General features: G+C 45.0%; 1 protein-coding gene across 11 annotated transcripts in view; it reads left to right on the plus strand.

Moving 5' to 3' along the window:
* The window catches only part of FAM120A (family with sequence similarity 120 member A), a 114,922-nt gene that overhangs the window by 59,526 nt on the left and 38,805 nt on the right, over positions 1-16,591 (plus strand). For 6 of the 11 annotated variants that reach the window (XR_012424916.1, XR_012424914.1, XR_012424917.1 and 3 more), the window contains exons 6-7: positions 5,368-5,468; positions 5,688-5,974. The exons of 1 other annotated variant lie outside the window; for it this stretch is intronic. Coding sequence is in view for 6 of the 10 variants with exons in the window: in XM_005582268.5 (XP_005582325.4) it covers positions 5,368-5,468; positions 5,688-5,974 (388 nt within the window). In the remaining 4 variants the exon portion in view is untranslated. The remainder of the gene's footprint in view (positions 1-5,367; positions 5,469-5,687; positions 5,975-16,591) is intronic. 4 more of the 11 variants (XR_012424915.1, XM_045372947.3, XM_074017891.1 and 1 more) reach the window with 1 other exon arrangement.

Raw genomic sequence — 16,591 nt, forward strand, 5'->3', positions numbered from 1 at the left:
GTTTGGAAGGTCATTTTTATTTTGAACTTAAAAATCGAATCTTTTGGAAGAACCTACACCCTCCTTTGAGCCATTGTGTGATTTAAAAGACTGCAGCGTGTGTCTTCCCAAAGTGGATGCATTTAGGTTTGTTAATGTTGGGTTTGTTATTGGCGTTTCAGTATTTGGTAACAAATGAGGAATGTCAGTTCAGTTTACCAGTGACTTCAAAATAGAGAGCTGGTAGAGTTTCCTTTTAGGTTGTGCTTTTCCAAAATCCACAAATGGTCAGAAACTCATTTATCTTGTTTCATCATAGACTTACAAAACACATTTCGGTGCCTAAATGGGATTTGGGATTTTTGTTTGTTTTTTGTGTTGCTTTTGTGAGTGTGTAGAGACAGGGTCTTGACGTGTTGTCTGGGCCGGTCTGAACTGCCTCAGCCTCCCCGTGTCAGGATTGTAGGCATGAGCCGCCGTAACCAGCCTTAATGAGGTGTAATGTTTCTATTCTGCCTTCTTGAACCTCGCTCAGTCAGTACACATATTCTGTTCAAACTGAATAATTGAACCCAGGAACTGAATACATTTAGGTAAAACTTGCTACTTGAGACTTGGGCACCGGGTGGATTTGAATGATGCCGTATTCGTGATGTCTACCCTCTCACTATCCACATTCCGGGATGGAAGAGATTTGGAGAGTGAGAAATGCTTATAATAAAGTTCAGCCCAGCTCCCTGCTGTAGAATGTTCTTGTACGAGCAGTCGAGCAGTCAGTAAAGCAACCCTTTTCATTGTTGAACTGCTCTCGTTCTTAGAAAGTTCTTGTTTCTGTTGACTTGAAATTTGCTCCCGTGGTTTAATTTTTCCCGCTGTTCTGAATTCTTTCACGTGCTGCACAGGACGTGCCTGTTCACTGAGTTCATAATCTTACTTCTCATGGGCCTTGCACTTAGCCTTCTTCAAGCTCATCATCCCTCAGGTTTTGCCTCCTCCTGTCACCAGGCCTTGTCTTCTGGGCACCGGCATCTGGCTCTTCCCATGGAGTCTGGCCAGCACCGCAGGCTCTGGACCAGCATCAGCTGCCCCTGGGCTCTTAGCTCTTGGGAGTTGCTCCTCCATCCTTTGCCTGCCTGGGCACCGACCTTGCACCTGGTCTCAGTCCAGGCTCAGCCCCGGCTCTGCTGGTCCTCTTCTCCCTACAGGATGGCCAGCCGCCGCGCCCTCCCACTGTGCTCCAGGCCCCACCCGGCCTCTCTGGACACTGGATCTGTAGTGTAATGGGAACAGGTGACATGACAGTTTCCTTTCTATACCTTTTTATCTTCTGTAGACTATTGAGATTTAGTAAACATGTCCGTTTGCACATGCTTAAAATGGTTGAAAAGTTTTGCCTTGTGTGTCTTTGCAAGCGACGAAAACTAAAGGTGGTAGAGATTATATTAATTTATTTAATCTTGGACTCAACATTTTCAAAGCTGTATTTTTTGGGTAATACTTGAAAATCATACAATGTCTGCCTATTTGTTTATTTATGAGATGGAGTCTCACTGTGTCACCCAGGCCAGAGTGCAGTGGTGCGATCTCTGCTGACTACAGCCTCTGCCTCCTGGGTTCAAGCGATTTTCAGCCTCTGCCTCCCGAGTAGCTGGGGTTATAGGCACTTGCCACCACACCTGGCTAATTTTTTTTATTTTTAGTAGAGACGGGCTTTCGCCATGTTGGTCAGGCTGATCTTGGACTCCTGACCTCAAGTGATTCGCCCGCCTTGGCCTCCCAAAGTGCTGGATTACAGGCATGAGCCACCGAGCCAGGCCAGTTTTTTGTTTTGTTTTGTTTTGTTTTTTAAGACTTACTTTGTTGTTATTCTTTGTTTTGTTTAACATAACATTTCAGAATCATATGCCAAGTAATAGAGGAACATTTGTTAGGTGGGGCTAGGAATGGGGACTGGGGTAAGGCCCACTGTAGTTCTAAGAAGAGGTTCCAGTTTAACACCATTCCTATAAGAATTTTATCGTGTTTTAATTCAGAGCAAAAGCCACACAGCTGCATAGAGGTGTAAGTGAGTCCTTTGAGGAAGTAGGTGACTGAGCTGTAAAAAGTCAAGATCACACAGCTGAGGGATTGCAGTGCGTGTTTCTTTTCATTCTGAAAGAACTTTTTACTATTTAACAACTATTTTTAAAGTTACGAAATATTTTGAAATATAGTATACTTTTTTGGCCTTTTTTTCTTCTTTCGCTCCTTGTCTTCAGTCTGCGTACTTTTTTTTTTTTTTTACCGAAAGCCCACCTCTCTAGTAAGTGTGGAAGGAAGAGAATGAGAAACTGGTGGTGTGATCTCTACTCTGGAGCCTCGCGTCGCCTCTGAGAAAGATGCCTCTTGTTGTGGAGAAGATACGTAGCGGTTCTGCTCAGCTGCACTTGGGCATGGAGAACAAGAACCAATTTAGACCCAGGCCTGAATCCACAGAGGCAGACCCTGGGTTAGGAGGCACTTCTGCAGCCTTCAGAAGATGCAGACCAATGAATTAACTCATTGGACTGCTTTGATAGACTAGTGACTTGCTCTGTGGATTCACAGAGAATTATTTGAGGTCAATGATTGGAATGTGATTTTAGAAAATATTCTTTCCTTGGAATTCTTTGGTTTTATGCTGTAATGTAGTTTGTTTGTTTGCTTTAAAGGAAAGTTTGTGCTTTCAAGGACGGTTTTAGGATGTAATGGCCAAAAATCAAACAACAAAAACGATCATCTTCACTTGAATATATGGGTGCTACATGAGTCTTGCTTTTCATTTGTATTATTCCAAAGTTAGGTATGTGAGGTCAGCCACAAGATATTATACACTAGACATTTTACATTGATTTAAATTATACTGTCAGAGCTTGAATAGATTTTATAATATTCTTTGGGCCAAACCTGCCTATCAGAATCACCTGTGAACAGTTTTTTAATAGCGACTTTGATTGCACACGTGGAGGTGCAGATCTAGTGAACATACTGTTTTAGGAACAGCTCCTCGTATTGTCTGTGCCATGCATGTGTGTGTGCCATGCATGCACGTGTGGGGTGTGTTTGTGTGCACTCCTGTGCTTATCCGCACCTGTGTGTGAGTGAGCACTTGATCGTGCATGCACATCCCTTAGAAGTGTGGACCTGTGGACTTACTGGTCAGTTAGGAATGTGTTGTGTGCGCGTGTGTGTGCATGTTGTGTGCAAGTGTGAGGTATCTGTGACTACACACATGCCAGTCTCATTATTCCCAGCTTCTTATACTGCAGTTGTCTTTGTTTGGTACTAAGGTGGAAGCTCTGCCAAGGTTTTTTCTTGGTACGAGCCAGGATCAAAGGGTTGTGGCGTTTTAGAGCTTACAAGCTGAGGGCCCTTGGAAGGCAGGAACTGCAGACGAATTCTAGTCTGTAAGGTTCCTAGTTGTTCTCTGGGGGGAGTCAGCAATGATCTGTGCTTCACTCCCAGCGTCTGTTGGCTGTACTTGGCTCTCAGGAGGCTGGACCAAGGACAGCATTTGCTCTCCTGGTCTCACCACACCGGTATTGGCTTAGGGAGCCTCTTGCGAATGCCGCCATGGACGTTAGCTTTTCAGAGAACGAGAGTGAAGGTTTGGGGAATGTTTCTGTCCTTACCTGTATTGGCAGTAGGCAGTGTGAGAGGTGGTGGTTTGTGGGTTGTGTTCCCCTTGCCTGGTGTTTTCTTCTGATTTCATACTGCTATAAAGAACTGCCCCAGACTGGGTAATTTATAAAGGAAAGAGGTTTAATTGACTCACAGTTCAGCATGGCTGGGGAGGCCTCAGGAAACTTAGCATCATGGCGAAGTTGAAGGGGAAGCAAGGCACCTTCTTCACAAGGCAGCAGTAAGAAGTGCCGAGTGAAGAGGGAAGAGCCCCTTATAAAACCATCAGATCTGGTGAGAACTCATTCACTATCATTAGAAGAGCATGGGAGAAACTGCCCCTGTGATCACCTGGTCTCTGCCTAGACATGTGGGGATTGTGGGGATTATAATTCAAGATGAGATTTGAGGGGGGACGTGAGGCCTAAGCATACCGCCTGGTGTTCAGATGAAGAGGTTGTAGAAGCGTATCTACTGAGTAAAGAGGGAAACTGGAGTCAGGAAGCTTTAGGCTTGGTTTTCTTCCACATTTAAAACAAGCCCAAGGAAGAGATGGTGCCACCGTGTGAGCACCTGGCGGATCTGTTGTGTCTCACACAGGTTTTCTATTTTCTCTGTGTCTTCAGCAAAGCATCTTACACCGCCTCAGGGCTCCTTTCATCCCCAGGCCCAGTCCTCAGCCTGACACAACATAGACGCTCAGCAACTAAGTGTTCTGAGAGGGAGTGCAGCTCCTGGGGGTCCGCGTCCCATGTCCTCGTGTTTCCTGCTGGTGGTGTTTGGAAGTGCTGTTGACATCTGGGCCCCAGTCGGTCCTTGTTACCGCGGGTCTTGTGCTGTCTCTGGAACAGCCCTTTATGGGCACCATCTACTCACTCATTCACTTCTGTTGGCTGACGTGGCCCCTGAGCTCTCTTCTTCTCCTTAGACTCCGTGAGGCCAGATGTTGAGTGTGGAGGCTTCCAGCCCCTGCCTTCTGTCCCAGCTTCGGGCTGGCCCGGCTCCTCGTTCTGCTGTCCTGCTTCAGCCATTCCTCCATGTGCTTTCAGTCCCCTAACAGATTTCTTCGGTTTGCAACATAGCGTGGGAATGATGACTAGCACATGCCAGCACACATCAGGCAGGTTTATGAAATTATGTTTTAAGAGAACACAGAATCCCAAATTACTCATCCTGTATATGTGTTAAAATGTGTAACCTAATTGCTGAACAATGAAAACCAATTCCTTTTACATTTAAAAACTCACTAGTTAGCTAAGAGTATAACGGTAGTTGCAATGTACTTTAAACAGAAAAGTCCTCTTGCTTGACAAAGGTAAAGGAAACTGTTCGGTCCAAATTTTTTCCTTTCATGCCTGCCAGGGCTTCTGGTTTTGCGGAGACCTCAGGCTAGGAGCAGCCCTAAGCAGGGAGACTGAGTTACAGAGAATCCCCACCAAGTTGCAGGCAGAGGGACAGCCGAGGCCCTTGGAAGTGCACGAGAGGAGAACCACTAAGGCAAATTCACCGAGATACCTGGAAAGTTAGAATCCCAGTCCCAGTCCATCAAATCGAGCATCATAAAATTAAGTTGTCCTTACTGCGAAATGGCAATTTGTAATGATTTCTGAGAAGTGGGACCCATGGTGGTGTCGATGTCTGAGCCAGGTGAGGGTGAGATCCCTGGCGCCATGGGCTGGCCGCCAGGATGCCCTGGGAAACGCCTTCTGTTCACAGCTGTGTGATTCTTTTCTTTCTGTGTTGGTGAAGCAGCCAGACCCGGTCCGTTTGGAATGCCTGGGATGGTGCCGCCGCATGTTCCTCCTCAGATGCTCAACATTCCGCAGACCTCTCTGCAAGCAAAGCCCGTGGTAAGGCCTTCCCTGCGTGCGCTGGGTCGGGTGGCCGGTCTCAGACACGGTGTGTGCATTGAATTTCAATGAATGCCAAAATAAGTTCCTAAGCTCTTGAATTGATGTGTGAAATAGATGCCAGTGTTTGTTGAAATAAAAATGAGCCGGGAAACGTCAGCCTGGGCCTGAGTCGGGTCCTGCTGGCCACATGCGCGTGACCTGTGCCCTTCGCTTCAGGCCCCACAGGTGCCCAGCCCAGGGGGCGCCCCGGGCCAGGGTCCATACCCGTACAGCCTCTCTGAGCCAGCACCTCTCACGTTGGACACGAGCGGGAAGAATCTGACGGAGCAGAACAGCTACAGCAACATTCCTCACGAAGGGAAGCACACACCGCTGTATGAGCGGTCCTCGCCCATCAACCCGGCCCAGAGCGGCAGCCCCAACCACGTGGATTCCGCCTACTTCCCTGGCTCTTCTACATCGTCATCTTCCGACAACGACGAGGGCAGCGGAGGGGCGACAAAGTGAGTGGTGCACAGGTTGTGGGGTGCTTCCTGGCGGGTAGTGACCTGGGGAAGCTGCCTTCTGGCCTGCCAGCCCAGCTGGTGTTGTGCTCAAAGATGTAGTTTGTTGCAGGTGGGTGATGGTCAGTCTGTACTCAGACGGGGGCTCCTTGGACAGAGAGGAGAGAGGAAGAGTAGGTATGTTCTTTGAAGTTTCCATGATTTAAAACCTGCACCATCCCAGCCCCATGACCTGGAGCCACAGGAGCCTTTCTGGGGAGGAATTTGACAAGAACTGGTTTGTGTGATGCCCCAAACATGGGGCCATTTGTCTGGTGTGGTGCCACTCACACCCACCACAGCAACCCCCTGCCGACCCCCGAAACATTGATCTCCTGGCTCCTGGATCAGGGGAGCTCTGAATTTCCTCTCCTTCTCCTAAACTCAGCAGATCAGAGGACACTTTTGAAATAACACTGTTTGTCCAAGCATAACCATAGAAAGCTGCCTAGACCCGGGCTGATTGTTTCCTTAGAGGAGTGTTTTAAACACTGTGTGTCCCTGAATAAATGAGTTCACAAATACATAGTTGGTTAAAATTTGATCGAGGAAATCTTAAATTTGCACTTTCCCTTTCCTTTAAACTATCTTATGTTTAAAACAAAAAAACAGAGAAAAAAAATTTCTTTCCTTTAAGTCAATGTCTCCTTTTCCTTAGTGTGAAATCTACAGCGTAGATAACCAGGACTGGTTGATGTTACATCTATTTCTTACGTAAGAAATGTAAGAGACATAGTTGTCAGTGTCCATGCCAGTTCTTACCTGGAGTGTCACCTGAAGCAGGTGATCTTTCTTCTCTGTCCTCTGTTGATCTGATTGAAGGGCTCTCTGCCATCCAGGGATGCACACCCTGTTTATATCAGGGAAGTATAACATTAATAAATGTTGATTTGCTAAATGTGCAGAGAAGTATAAAATTAATAAATGTTTATTTGCTGTATATGCAATGCCAAGACTCTAAAATGAAGTAAAGAGTTGCAGTTGAATATTCAAACTTTTAAATTAACCTCTAGCAAGATAATAGATTGAGTACCCATTGAATCAGAATCTCTGGTTGGGGCCCCCAAATTTGCATTTTACATAAACACCTCAGTCAGTCTTTAGCACACTGAAGTTTGAGAACAACTGGTAGATGGTCTTAGAAGCCCTTACGCACCAGAATTCTAAGGCATGTGCAGTTTGTTATAAAATGTGACTCATATCAGCAAGGTCCAAGTGTCTGTTAAATACAGTTTTTGTTTTAGTAAGAAATGTTCTTTCTAAACTCTGAAACATGGGTGAGAAATAAGACAAAAAGCAAAAGAAGTAAGCTTTATAACCCCAACAAGAGTTCAGTGCTCATGATGGAGATGTGGAAACCAGGTCAGGGTGCTGACTTGGGGATGTAGGTGGTGACTGGAGCATATCTCAGTTGAGGCGCTTGTTCCTCCGGTGGGGAGTGATTGAGAAGAATGTGAATTGCCCATCTAATTTGGCAAGTTGTCTTTGTTAGGATGAGCTGAACTTGGAGTGATTAGGACTGCCTGAGCATGTCCTGTCTTTGCTGTGTACACAGCAAAAGGTTCTGGTAAGCTTTTTGGAGCTTGAGCATCTGGCCTCCCTCTGACCTCTTGCAGTGCTTATCATCTTTATCCCTGGTATGGCATCTTTACTGTTTTCTGGAGATGCATCTTGTTTCTGCCACTGGAATTTGACCTGCTCAGAGGATTGTGTTTTCCGATCCTTGTGGTATGAAATGCCATGAAGAATGCAGGGTACACCCTGTAATCAAAAGATTGGATTCAAGCTGTGTGACTTAGGAGTGACTTAATTTCCTTGCATCTGTTTCTACTTTTATTATAATAAGGAAGAGACAGACATGTTAGAGTTGAGATGAATGAAGGCAGAGGAGACAAGGGTGCTTGTTTCTGAAGGCTTCAGGGTCAGAAACTAGCATTCAGCTTGGGGTCAAACCCTTGATCACGGGCATCCTTTGCTTCTGGCAGGTACAGGGGTGTGATGCGTGTGCCAAGTAGGGACAGTGTTCATGATTTTCAGCAAGGGTTCTAGTGTGTTGAATTGGTTGTATCTGCAGTGTGTAACGTGCCCCTTAGGCTGTGCATAAGAGAACAGAGAATAGCTTTCATAGTTTACCAAAAAAAAGTCACTACTTTTTTAAGCTTTGGTTTAGAATTGAATGGGGACCCCGGGACCTATGTTGCTTTTTCAGGATGGTCCTAAGGGAATGGAAATTATTCATTCTCTTAGGCAAGAAATACTTAGGCATTTATTTACCAGTGGACAGGGCAGAGGATAGGAGTGATGAGGTCTGTGCGCAGAGCTTGCATTCTAGAGGACAGTATGTGAGCAGTGAACATAGAAACCCTGACGAGTACATGAAGAAGACGTGCCCAGAGTGAGGAGCGGGGAACTGGGAGCGCTAGAGCAAAGCGGGGCCGGAAGACTGGGAGAAAGAAGCAAACCAGCTGATGGGCTGTGGTGTGAGGACCAGCAGGGCTGGGCCGTGCACAGCTGGATGTGTTCTAAGTGCCACGGGAAACATCTAGGGCAAGCTTGTTATCCCGTGGCCCGCGGGCCGCACGCAGCCCAGGATGGCGTCCCAACACAAATTCATAAACTTTCTTAAAACAGGATGAGATTTTTTTTTCTGATTTTTTTTTTTTTTAAAGCTCATTAGCTATCGTTAGTCTATTTTATGTGGGGCCCAAGACAATTCTTCTGGTGTGGCCCAGGGATGCCAAAAGATTGGACACTGCTGATCCCGAGTGAGCTTAGCATGACCTTAGGCTGGAGAGACCCTGGTGTTTTTTTGGAGGTGAGTTTACTGCCACCTTGATGCCATTTACCCTCGAGACAGTGGGTCTCCGGACAGTCAGACCATTCAGCTAGTGGAAACAGTTGAACTCCAGAACTCTGGTCTTAAAATAAATTGATGGTAGAAATATTTATATGTATGTATATATTTTAAATTTTTTTTGAGATGGAATTTTGCTCTTATTGGCCAGGCTGGAGTGCGATGGCATGATCTTGGCTAACTGCAACCTCTGCCTCCCGGGTTCAAGCAATTCTCCTGCCTCAGCCTCCCGAGTAGCTAGGATTACAGTTGCCCACTACCACGCCCAGCTAGTTTTTCTGTATTTTCACTAGAGACGAGGTTTCACCATGTTGGCCTGGCTGTTCTCAAACTCCTGACCTCAGGTGATCCACCCGCCTCGGCCTCCCAAAGTGCTGAGATTATAGGCGTGACCCACCGGGCCTCGCCAGAAACATTTATAATTTCTGGACTATAAAATAGCAGAGGCGATTGGCCTTGTAGATGCGTAGCAAGATGTGCCCCCACCTGCTATGCTCTGCCTCTCATTGTCCAGCCCTAACTTCTTCTGTCTCTGTAGTGGACGTTCAGTGACACCACAAGGAAGGAATAATGTGGGACACCCTGCAAAATAAACGGCCTAGTTTCCCCAACAATAAATCAGTGGCACTCTTTTAAAGAGTGGTAGTGATGGGCGATGGGGATTGTTACAGAAAAAAAGAGACAACAAAAAAAGAAAAAAGCTTCCTATGAATTAAACAGGTAAGTGCTTTTCTAAAATTATTATTATTATTACTGTTTTAGGGACAGGGTCTTGCTGTTTCACCCAGGCTGGAGTGCAGTGACATCATAACTCACTGCAGCCTCAAGCTCCTGGGCTCAGGTGATCCTCACACCTCAGCATGTTCCCCCTGAGATGAAAGACATGTTCCACCATACCCAGCTAACTTGTATTATTTATAGTTATGGGGTCTTGCTGTATTGCCCAGACTGGTTTCAAACTCCTGGCCTGAAGCCATCCTCCTACCTCTGCCCCTGAAAGTGCTGGGATTACAGGCATGAGCCACTGTGTGCAGCCGACGGCAACTGTTTTAAATGGAAAAAGATACAAATGTGCTGGGTGTGGTACTGTACACCTGTAGTCCCAGCTGTTCAGGAGGCTGTGGCGGGAGGAATACTTGAGCCCAGGAGGTCGAGGCTGCAGTGAGCTATGATCATACTTGTGAATGGCCAATGCACTCTCTCCTGGGCAATGTAGTGAGAGCTCATCTCTTAAAAGTATAAGCATGGAATTCACAGAGGAAGCAGCCATCGATAAACATAAAAAGTTGTTCACCCTCAGTAAGAATATCAAAGTTCTATAACTTAGAACATAAGATACCTTTTACAAAAGCTTATAAAATTGTCAAACATTTATTTTTGAAGATAAAATGTGGTGAGGGGTTATGGACGGAGTTATTGGGTCCTGGCTGTCGCCACTGAGTGTTGCTTGATGTTGTCATGACTTGTGGACGTCTGAGAGCTGTGTGGCTTCGGGTGCTCTTTGTGGAGATTTGCTCTGTGCCTGTAGGAAGGTGGCTGTGGGGTGTGCATGGCAGCAACATTGGTGGAACAGATGTGTGTGACCCCATGCTGTCATCAGGGTTCATTGCGCAGGAGCCTCATACATACTACAGAGAATCTGCTTTTATAACCCCAAGTTCATGGGGAGGCATCCACACAGATGGCAGCAGATCGGGAAATGCTCTCAGCCAGTCCTCAGCGGCAGTAGGGCAGTCTTCTTCTGCGTGCGCTTGGCAGCTCTGAGCTTTCTCTCTTCTTTTTGTTGTATTTCTTTAATATCTTATTCAGCGTTTTAGTTTCTTTAGTTGGGTGAGTTGTTCAGTGTCTTTGTACCGTACAGTTCTCCTGTGCTGTTGGAATGGAAGTCATGGGCTGTGTTACTCTTTTGAAATGTAAATTTCTCTTTAGAATTTTTGGAAAAATCTGTTAGAGGAGGAGTTCTTAGAATGTGAGAAGACCCCTTGCCACATAGCTGTGCCTGCTTGACGTATTTTTCCAACAAAATTGAAGGTGAACCCATTAGGAGCTCAGTTCTGAGTCTGATGGGCTACTTTGAAGAGACACAACACTCTCTTTCTAGCATGTTCCTTGAAAGAAAATAGGCTGGTGCTTGGGTAGTGATCAGAACTGGCAGTTATTCTAGGCCTAAAACAGTTTGGCAATAAAATAGGAAAAAGGGGCCACGTGTGGTGGCTCATGCTTTAATCCCCACACTTTGAGGGGCTGAGGCTGGGGGATTACATGAAGCCAGCCTGGGCAACATAAAATTTAAAAATTGGCTTGACGTGGTGGCGTGTGCTTGTGGGTCCAGCAACCTGGGTGGCTAAGACAGCAGGATCACTTGAGCCCAGGATTTTGAGGCTGTAGTGAGCCATGATGGCACCACTGCAGTCCAGCCGGGCAACAGAATGAGTCCCTGTCTCTTAAAAAGGAAAGAAAGAAAAGGAATGAAATGTGTGGCTTTCTAAGTAATGTCTCTGCCAGTTCCTTTGTTAGAGCGGTAGAGCAGTACCAGCATAAACTTGCTTTATTCTTGTTTAAATTTTAAAAATTAAGGTGACATTCTTGTCTTTTTTCCCTTCCTGGTGCCTATCAGATGTTTGTAATCTTGCTTCAGTTGAATTAAGAATTACAGCTGAGGCTAGGTGCCATGGCTCATGCCTGTAATTTCAGCACTTTGGGAAGCTGAGGTAGGCGGATCACTTGAGGTCAGAAGTTCAAGACCAACATGGTGAAACCCTTTCTCTACCAAAAAATACAAAAATTAGCTGGATGTGGTGGTGTGTGCTTGTAGTCCCAGCTACTTGGGAGGCTGAGGTAGGAGAACTGCTTGAACCTGGGAGGTGGAGGTTGCAATGAGCCGAGATTGTGCCACTGCACTCCAGCCTGGGCAACGGAGTGAGATCCTGTGTAAAAAATGAAACAAAACAAAACAAAACAGTTACAACTGAATCCTTGTGGAGGTATTTATTTTATGTTATTTTCGTAGATTCATTTGGATTTGCAAAATCTGAATCACATCTGAGGTTGATGTATTACAATTTTTAATTCTTTGTTTTATACCTTTTTTCTAATTATCATCTTGATACAAAGTTATATAGAATTCAAACACTGGAAAATACAGTATAGAGAGTTCCCCATGATCTTACTTCTAGAGAGGTAATTATATTTGAAAGATTGGTGAATATTCAAGCACCTTATTTTCCTCTGCATCTGCTAAAATAAGATTTTTACAATAACTAGGTCTATCTTAGGGAGAGTAACTTGCCCTTTTTCCTTTTCTTCCATCTTTTATACTTAATATACTTATGTAACTATGTATTCTTATTTGTGTGTGTAAGTATTAATATGCATATGTACTTAATACCTAATATTTAATAAGATCTATATATGTCCACTTTATTGCTTTAATATTTTTGGATAAAATTACTGACATTTTAAATTAGATATGTAAAAGTCCTCATTCAGAGAGAAGACTGACTGAGTTTTTTTCCACCTTGTGTCCTTGTTTGTATCAATGTGTTTCATTTTCTTGAGAATTTATATATGTATCTTAGTGGAGAAAGCCCTGTGGCACAGGACATCTCCACATTTATTATTTATTTTGACATGTGGTGTTATGGAGGCATCTCTTGCATAAGTCTTGTGTCCCCCTGCCCTGTGAATTTTTGCTGATGACTTGTCCTCCCTGGACCAAATCTGGACCGTGAAGACGGACCACAGGAGGGTAGGCTGTTTGGTGTTAGCACGCTCCGTGAGCAGCACTGAGACCGCGCTGTTGGCAGGAAGCGGTTTGCTCAGAGTCTCTTGGTTGGTATTTCTCGGTGGCGTTGTGACCTGAAGCTCGCAGGACCTCAGAGCGTTCAGATGTGCATGGCAGGTTTGCTGTGTTGTTTGTATATTAAATTAGCTGATGAATAAGCTCAATGAATGGTAGCTGTCACTACTTTTTAAAAATTAACTATTAGTATGCTAGAAAACCAGAACACTGGTTCGGTTTTTAGTGTAAAATAACTAAAAGAATTTTATTTGGCTCCCTTTGATCTGGTATCCTAGGAAGCATGTACCTGATGTGCCTGTTTTGCTTGAAGATGGTGTTGAATGTTTTTCGTGTCCTTTAAGTCCTTTCCAACTCCACTTCCAAAAAAACTTTGTGTTTCACAAGGAGAATTCCATCGTGCCCTGCTCCAGGATCCTGAGGCATGGGTCCTGGGGCTGAGGGAATGACTTTACTATAGCTGTGGGTTTTTCTTTTAGACCGTTACACTCTTGTTCCAGACAGATATTTGCTTTATATTTATGTTTTGACTTTTTAACACATGGTACCATTTCTAATACCTTCTCATAAAAGTGATTCTGAATTTTATACGTTGGCAAAAATTAATCATGATCTATATCATTACATTGTGTGCTAGCCATCCACTAATCTGTGTAGACATTTCGTATTGGTCTTAAGACAGATGTGTTGACACAGTTAGGTGTCTCTGAACCCTCACTTGCGGGGTCCAAGGGGACTGCTCCGTGGCCAGGTGGGGCTTCTTGGTCACACAGTCTTCTGATGACAGCGAGAAGCCCTGACAAGGCTGTGAAAGAAGTTTGAGCCATCATCTGACTGCCACATGGAAAAGCGCTTTCTGTGTTCCTGACATTTTAAGCTCACCCATTACGTGAAGGAACCTGAATGTGTGATGTTAGCTTAACTAGGGCATGAGGAGACTAGACCTATCAGGTGTCTGTCTCTGTTACTCTTGTAGCTTCCCTGGTCAGGGCACCCAGGTACTGGTGCTTCTGTAGGGAGCTAGCACTTGACAGGGCAGGCCCTGCAGGAGAGCTCTGAGCATCTGTCCAACCAGGCCGAGGCTTTCTGCTGCCCAGGCCCTCTGTTACACTATCAGAGACCCTCCCGGCTGTCTGTTCTCAGCCCTGTTGAGTTGGGGAGCAGATAGAAATGAAAAATTTATACATGCCAGATAGTTCTGCTGTGAATTTGATCTTTTCTTTTCTAAATTTAATGATTTATTTTCTTCCATTTTGGTGTATTTGCCTTTGCTCTTTCCTGTTGACACAGAAGTCAGCTTTTACTTAATGTTCTCTTTCTTTTCTGCTCCATAAAGGAAAACTCTACACCCCTGACAGTCAGGAACATGAGTGACACGTCATACGCTGGTATACTTGGTATAAACCAAGTTTTATTTGGTGTTACTTGGTGTAAACCAAGCATCATTTAGGAAATAATTCTTATTCACACCAGAACACCAGTACATTTCCATCCTAGTCTCACCAACTTGCTGAAAGATGGAGAAAAGAAATCATTCAGTGACTAGAACAGTTTGCTGTCCTCCCAGGCTTTCGTACAGAAGCTCCAAATGTTCCTAGTGAAGTGAGGCCTTGGCACACCTCTCTGACAGCCTGCGAATACCCCATCCTATAGTGCTGGGCTTCCCCAGCCACCGAGCTGACTTGCCAGAGTCACCCTTTCTGTTGCTTGCGTGCTGCATTCTCACATATGTATGAAACTGTAGCCACGGCTCAGCTCTGCTGTGGTAGCAGGTGCCAGTAGTTTGAAATAAGGGTCTGGGTTTGAATCTAGCTGCTTTATTTGTGACTGTGGGTAGATTCCTTCTCTCTGAGCCTGGATTTGATCATTTTATCATTAGAGATTTATAGTGTGGGGGTGGGGACGAGATTGTGAGAGCACCGCAGGCTTCCTGCACAGTGCCCGGGTCACTGACTCTACTTCCCTGTAGCTAGTGCCTGTCTCAGCACATCTCAGTGCAGTGTGAGACAGTGAAACGTCTGGTTTACCTACATGGTTCCAGGTGTCAGTTTAAGGTATTATTAGTTGTGTGAAATGAAACATAAATATATATAGAAGTAGTATTCTAAAATGTTATCCATCTGTTCTTCAAAGCAAGGCATTTGTCATGTTCAATTTTTTTTTTTCAAATTGTAAAGTAATATATTTGTCCTATTGAAATATATTGACCTTCTCAAAATCTGTTTCTTGTCAAGATGCTTTTCAGGCAAAATTTTAGATTTTGTAGTATGATTGTTAGAAGGTTATATGAGCATCCAGATTATGACATTTATTTTTAGATTGATAATCTACGTAGAACAACACTAAGGCTTGCGAGTGTAGGGGTCTCTGTGATCTCAGGTGGCACTGGCATGAACCTCTTGGCTCTCCAGTTTTAGTAGAGAGGTGCGTCCCCTCCTTGGTTGGCACTTTCCTAACACTCGGCCTCCCCTGCCCTCCATCCTAGGTGCATGATCCTCTAGATCCTCTTACCCTGCAAGAGCCCCAGACACTCTAGGGACAGATACCCCGGGGATGGGCGCTTGGGGGTCTGCATGGTTAATAAGCATTCCACATGAGTCTTTAAGCTTAACAACAGTTTGAGAACGCTTAATGTTCTTTACATCCAATGGAAGATAAGCAAGATTTGTGCCAATGTTGCCATGTACTTCTAGGCCAGGATTTAGTAATTTATTGCCCCCTGCATCTCCCAGCTTACTGACTCATGCTTCCCTATCAGCACATGGTCATCCACCTCCTGATCCTTTCTCCATTGTCTGCTCACATTGTGCCCTCAGTGACTGCTTTCTCAGTGGTACAGATCACCACACTCTGGGGATGCCTGCACTGGTTTTTGATGTGTCTGAGCCACTGCTGGTGTCTCCTCTAGTTTTAAGTTGCAGGCAGAGATTGTGCATGAGGTAGTGAACTTGAACAGAGCAGTGGTTTCTCCAAGCTCCATGAAGACCGGGAAACCTGAACAGGGTGGGTGAACTTTTCATGGCGTGCGTGCGGTATCCTTGGCTGGATGGGTCCATCGTGCGACAGTGGAATCTTTTTGCTTTTTTTTTTCCTTTTTTAAAAGACAGACCTAAAATGAAGTTGATTGGAAGACAGGAGAATTATCTGGTCTTGAAACCTCTCTATCTGTCATGTGAGTCAGTTACAAAGGCAGGCCAGTTGACCCATGCTGGCATGCCCTATGGCCAACACTGGTTTTCAGAAGGTAGTTTGGGCATAGAACCTTATAGTGGAAGGGTGAGTGCACGGAGCACCACAGCCATCCCTGCCTCAGGGTCACACTGTGTACTGAGGCTCCAGTGTGGTGCTGCGTCCTGCTGGCCCTGCTCAAGCCCCTGCATATCCTCTGCTACCTGTAGACAGTGCATTTCACATTTGCCTGAGGACTATGGTAAACCCATATACTACAAGTGAACAAAGACTTTTAGGAAATAATGCTCATTCACACCACTCATTCTGGTCTGTCTGGTTTCAGTTTTTTTAAATGCTCATTAAACCCATGAAATTGTTTTCCCAGACTGTTATGGGTAACAGCACAGTTATCTCTTATTCTGGAATTTGAGATGCTGTGATCTTCTCATCTCTTTTTCCTTACCCCTTTTTTTCTCCCTACTTTGTTAAATAAAGCCATCCTCCAAATAAGTTCCCGTGAACTCCCTGTTCTGTGAACCCACCAAGTTTGTGCCATCTCGCTTTGCCTAGAGTGTACCTTCCCTGCCTTTCAGATTTGCCAGTTCGAGTCACCTCTAGTTTTAGCTCTAATGCCCCCTCCACATGAATAGGCTGGAGTGCCCTGGGTGATGTATTATCGCCTTACATTTATTTATAAATTATGTGTAGTATTCGATCCAGATAACATTTAAGTTTTCTGCTACCTCATAATTGC

The sequence above is a fragment of the Macaca fascicularis genome, chromosome 15 (assembly GCF_037993035.2).
Source record: "Macaca fascicularis isolate 582-1 chromosome 15, T2T-MFA8v1.1".
NCBI lineage: Eukaryota > Metazoa > Chordata > Mammalia > Primates > Cercopithecidae > Macaca > Macaca fascicularis.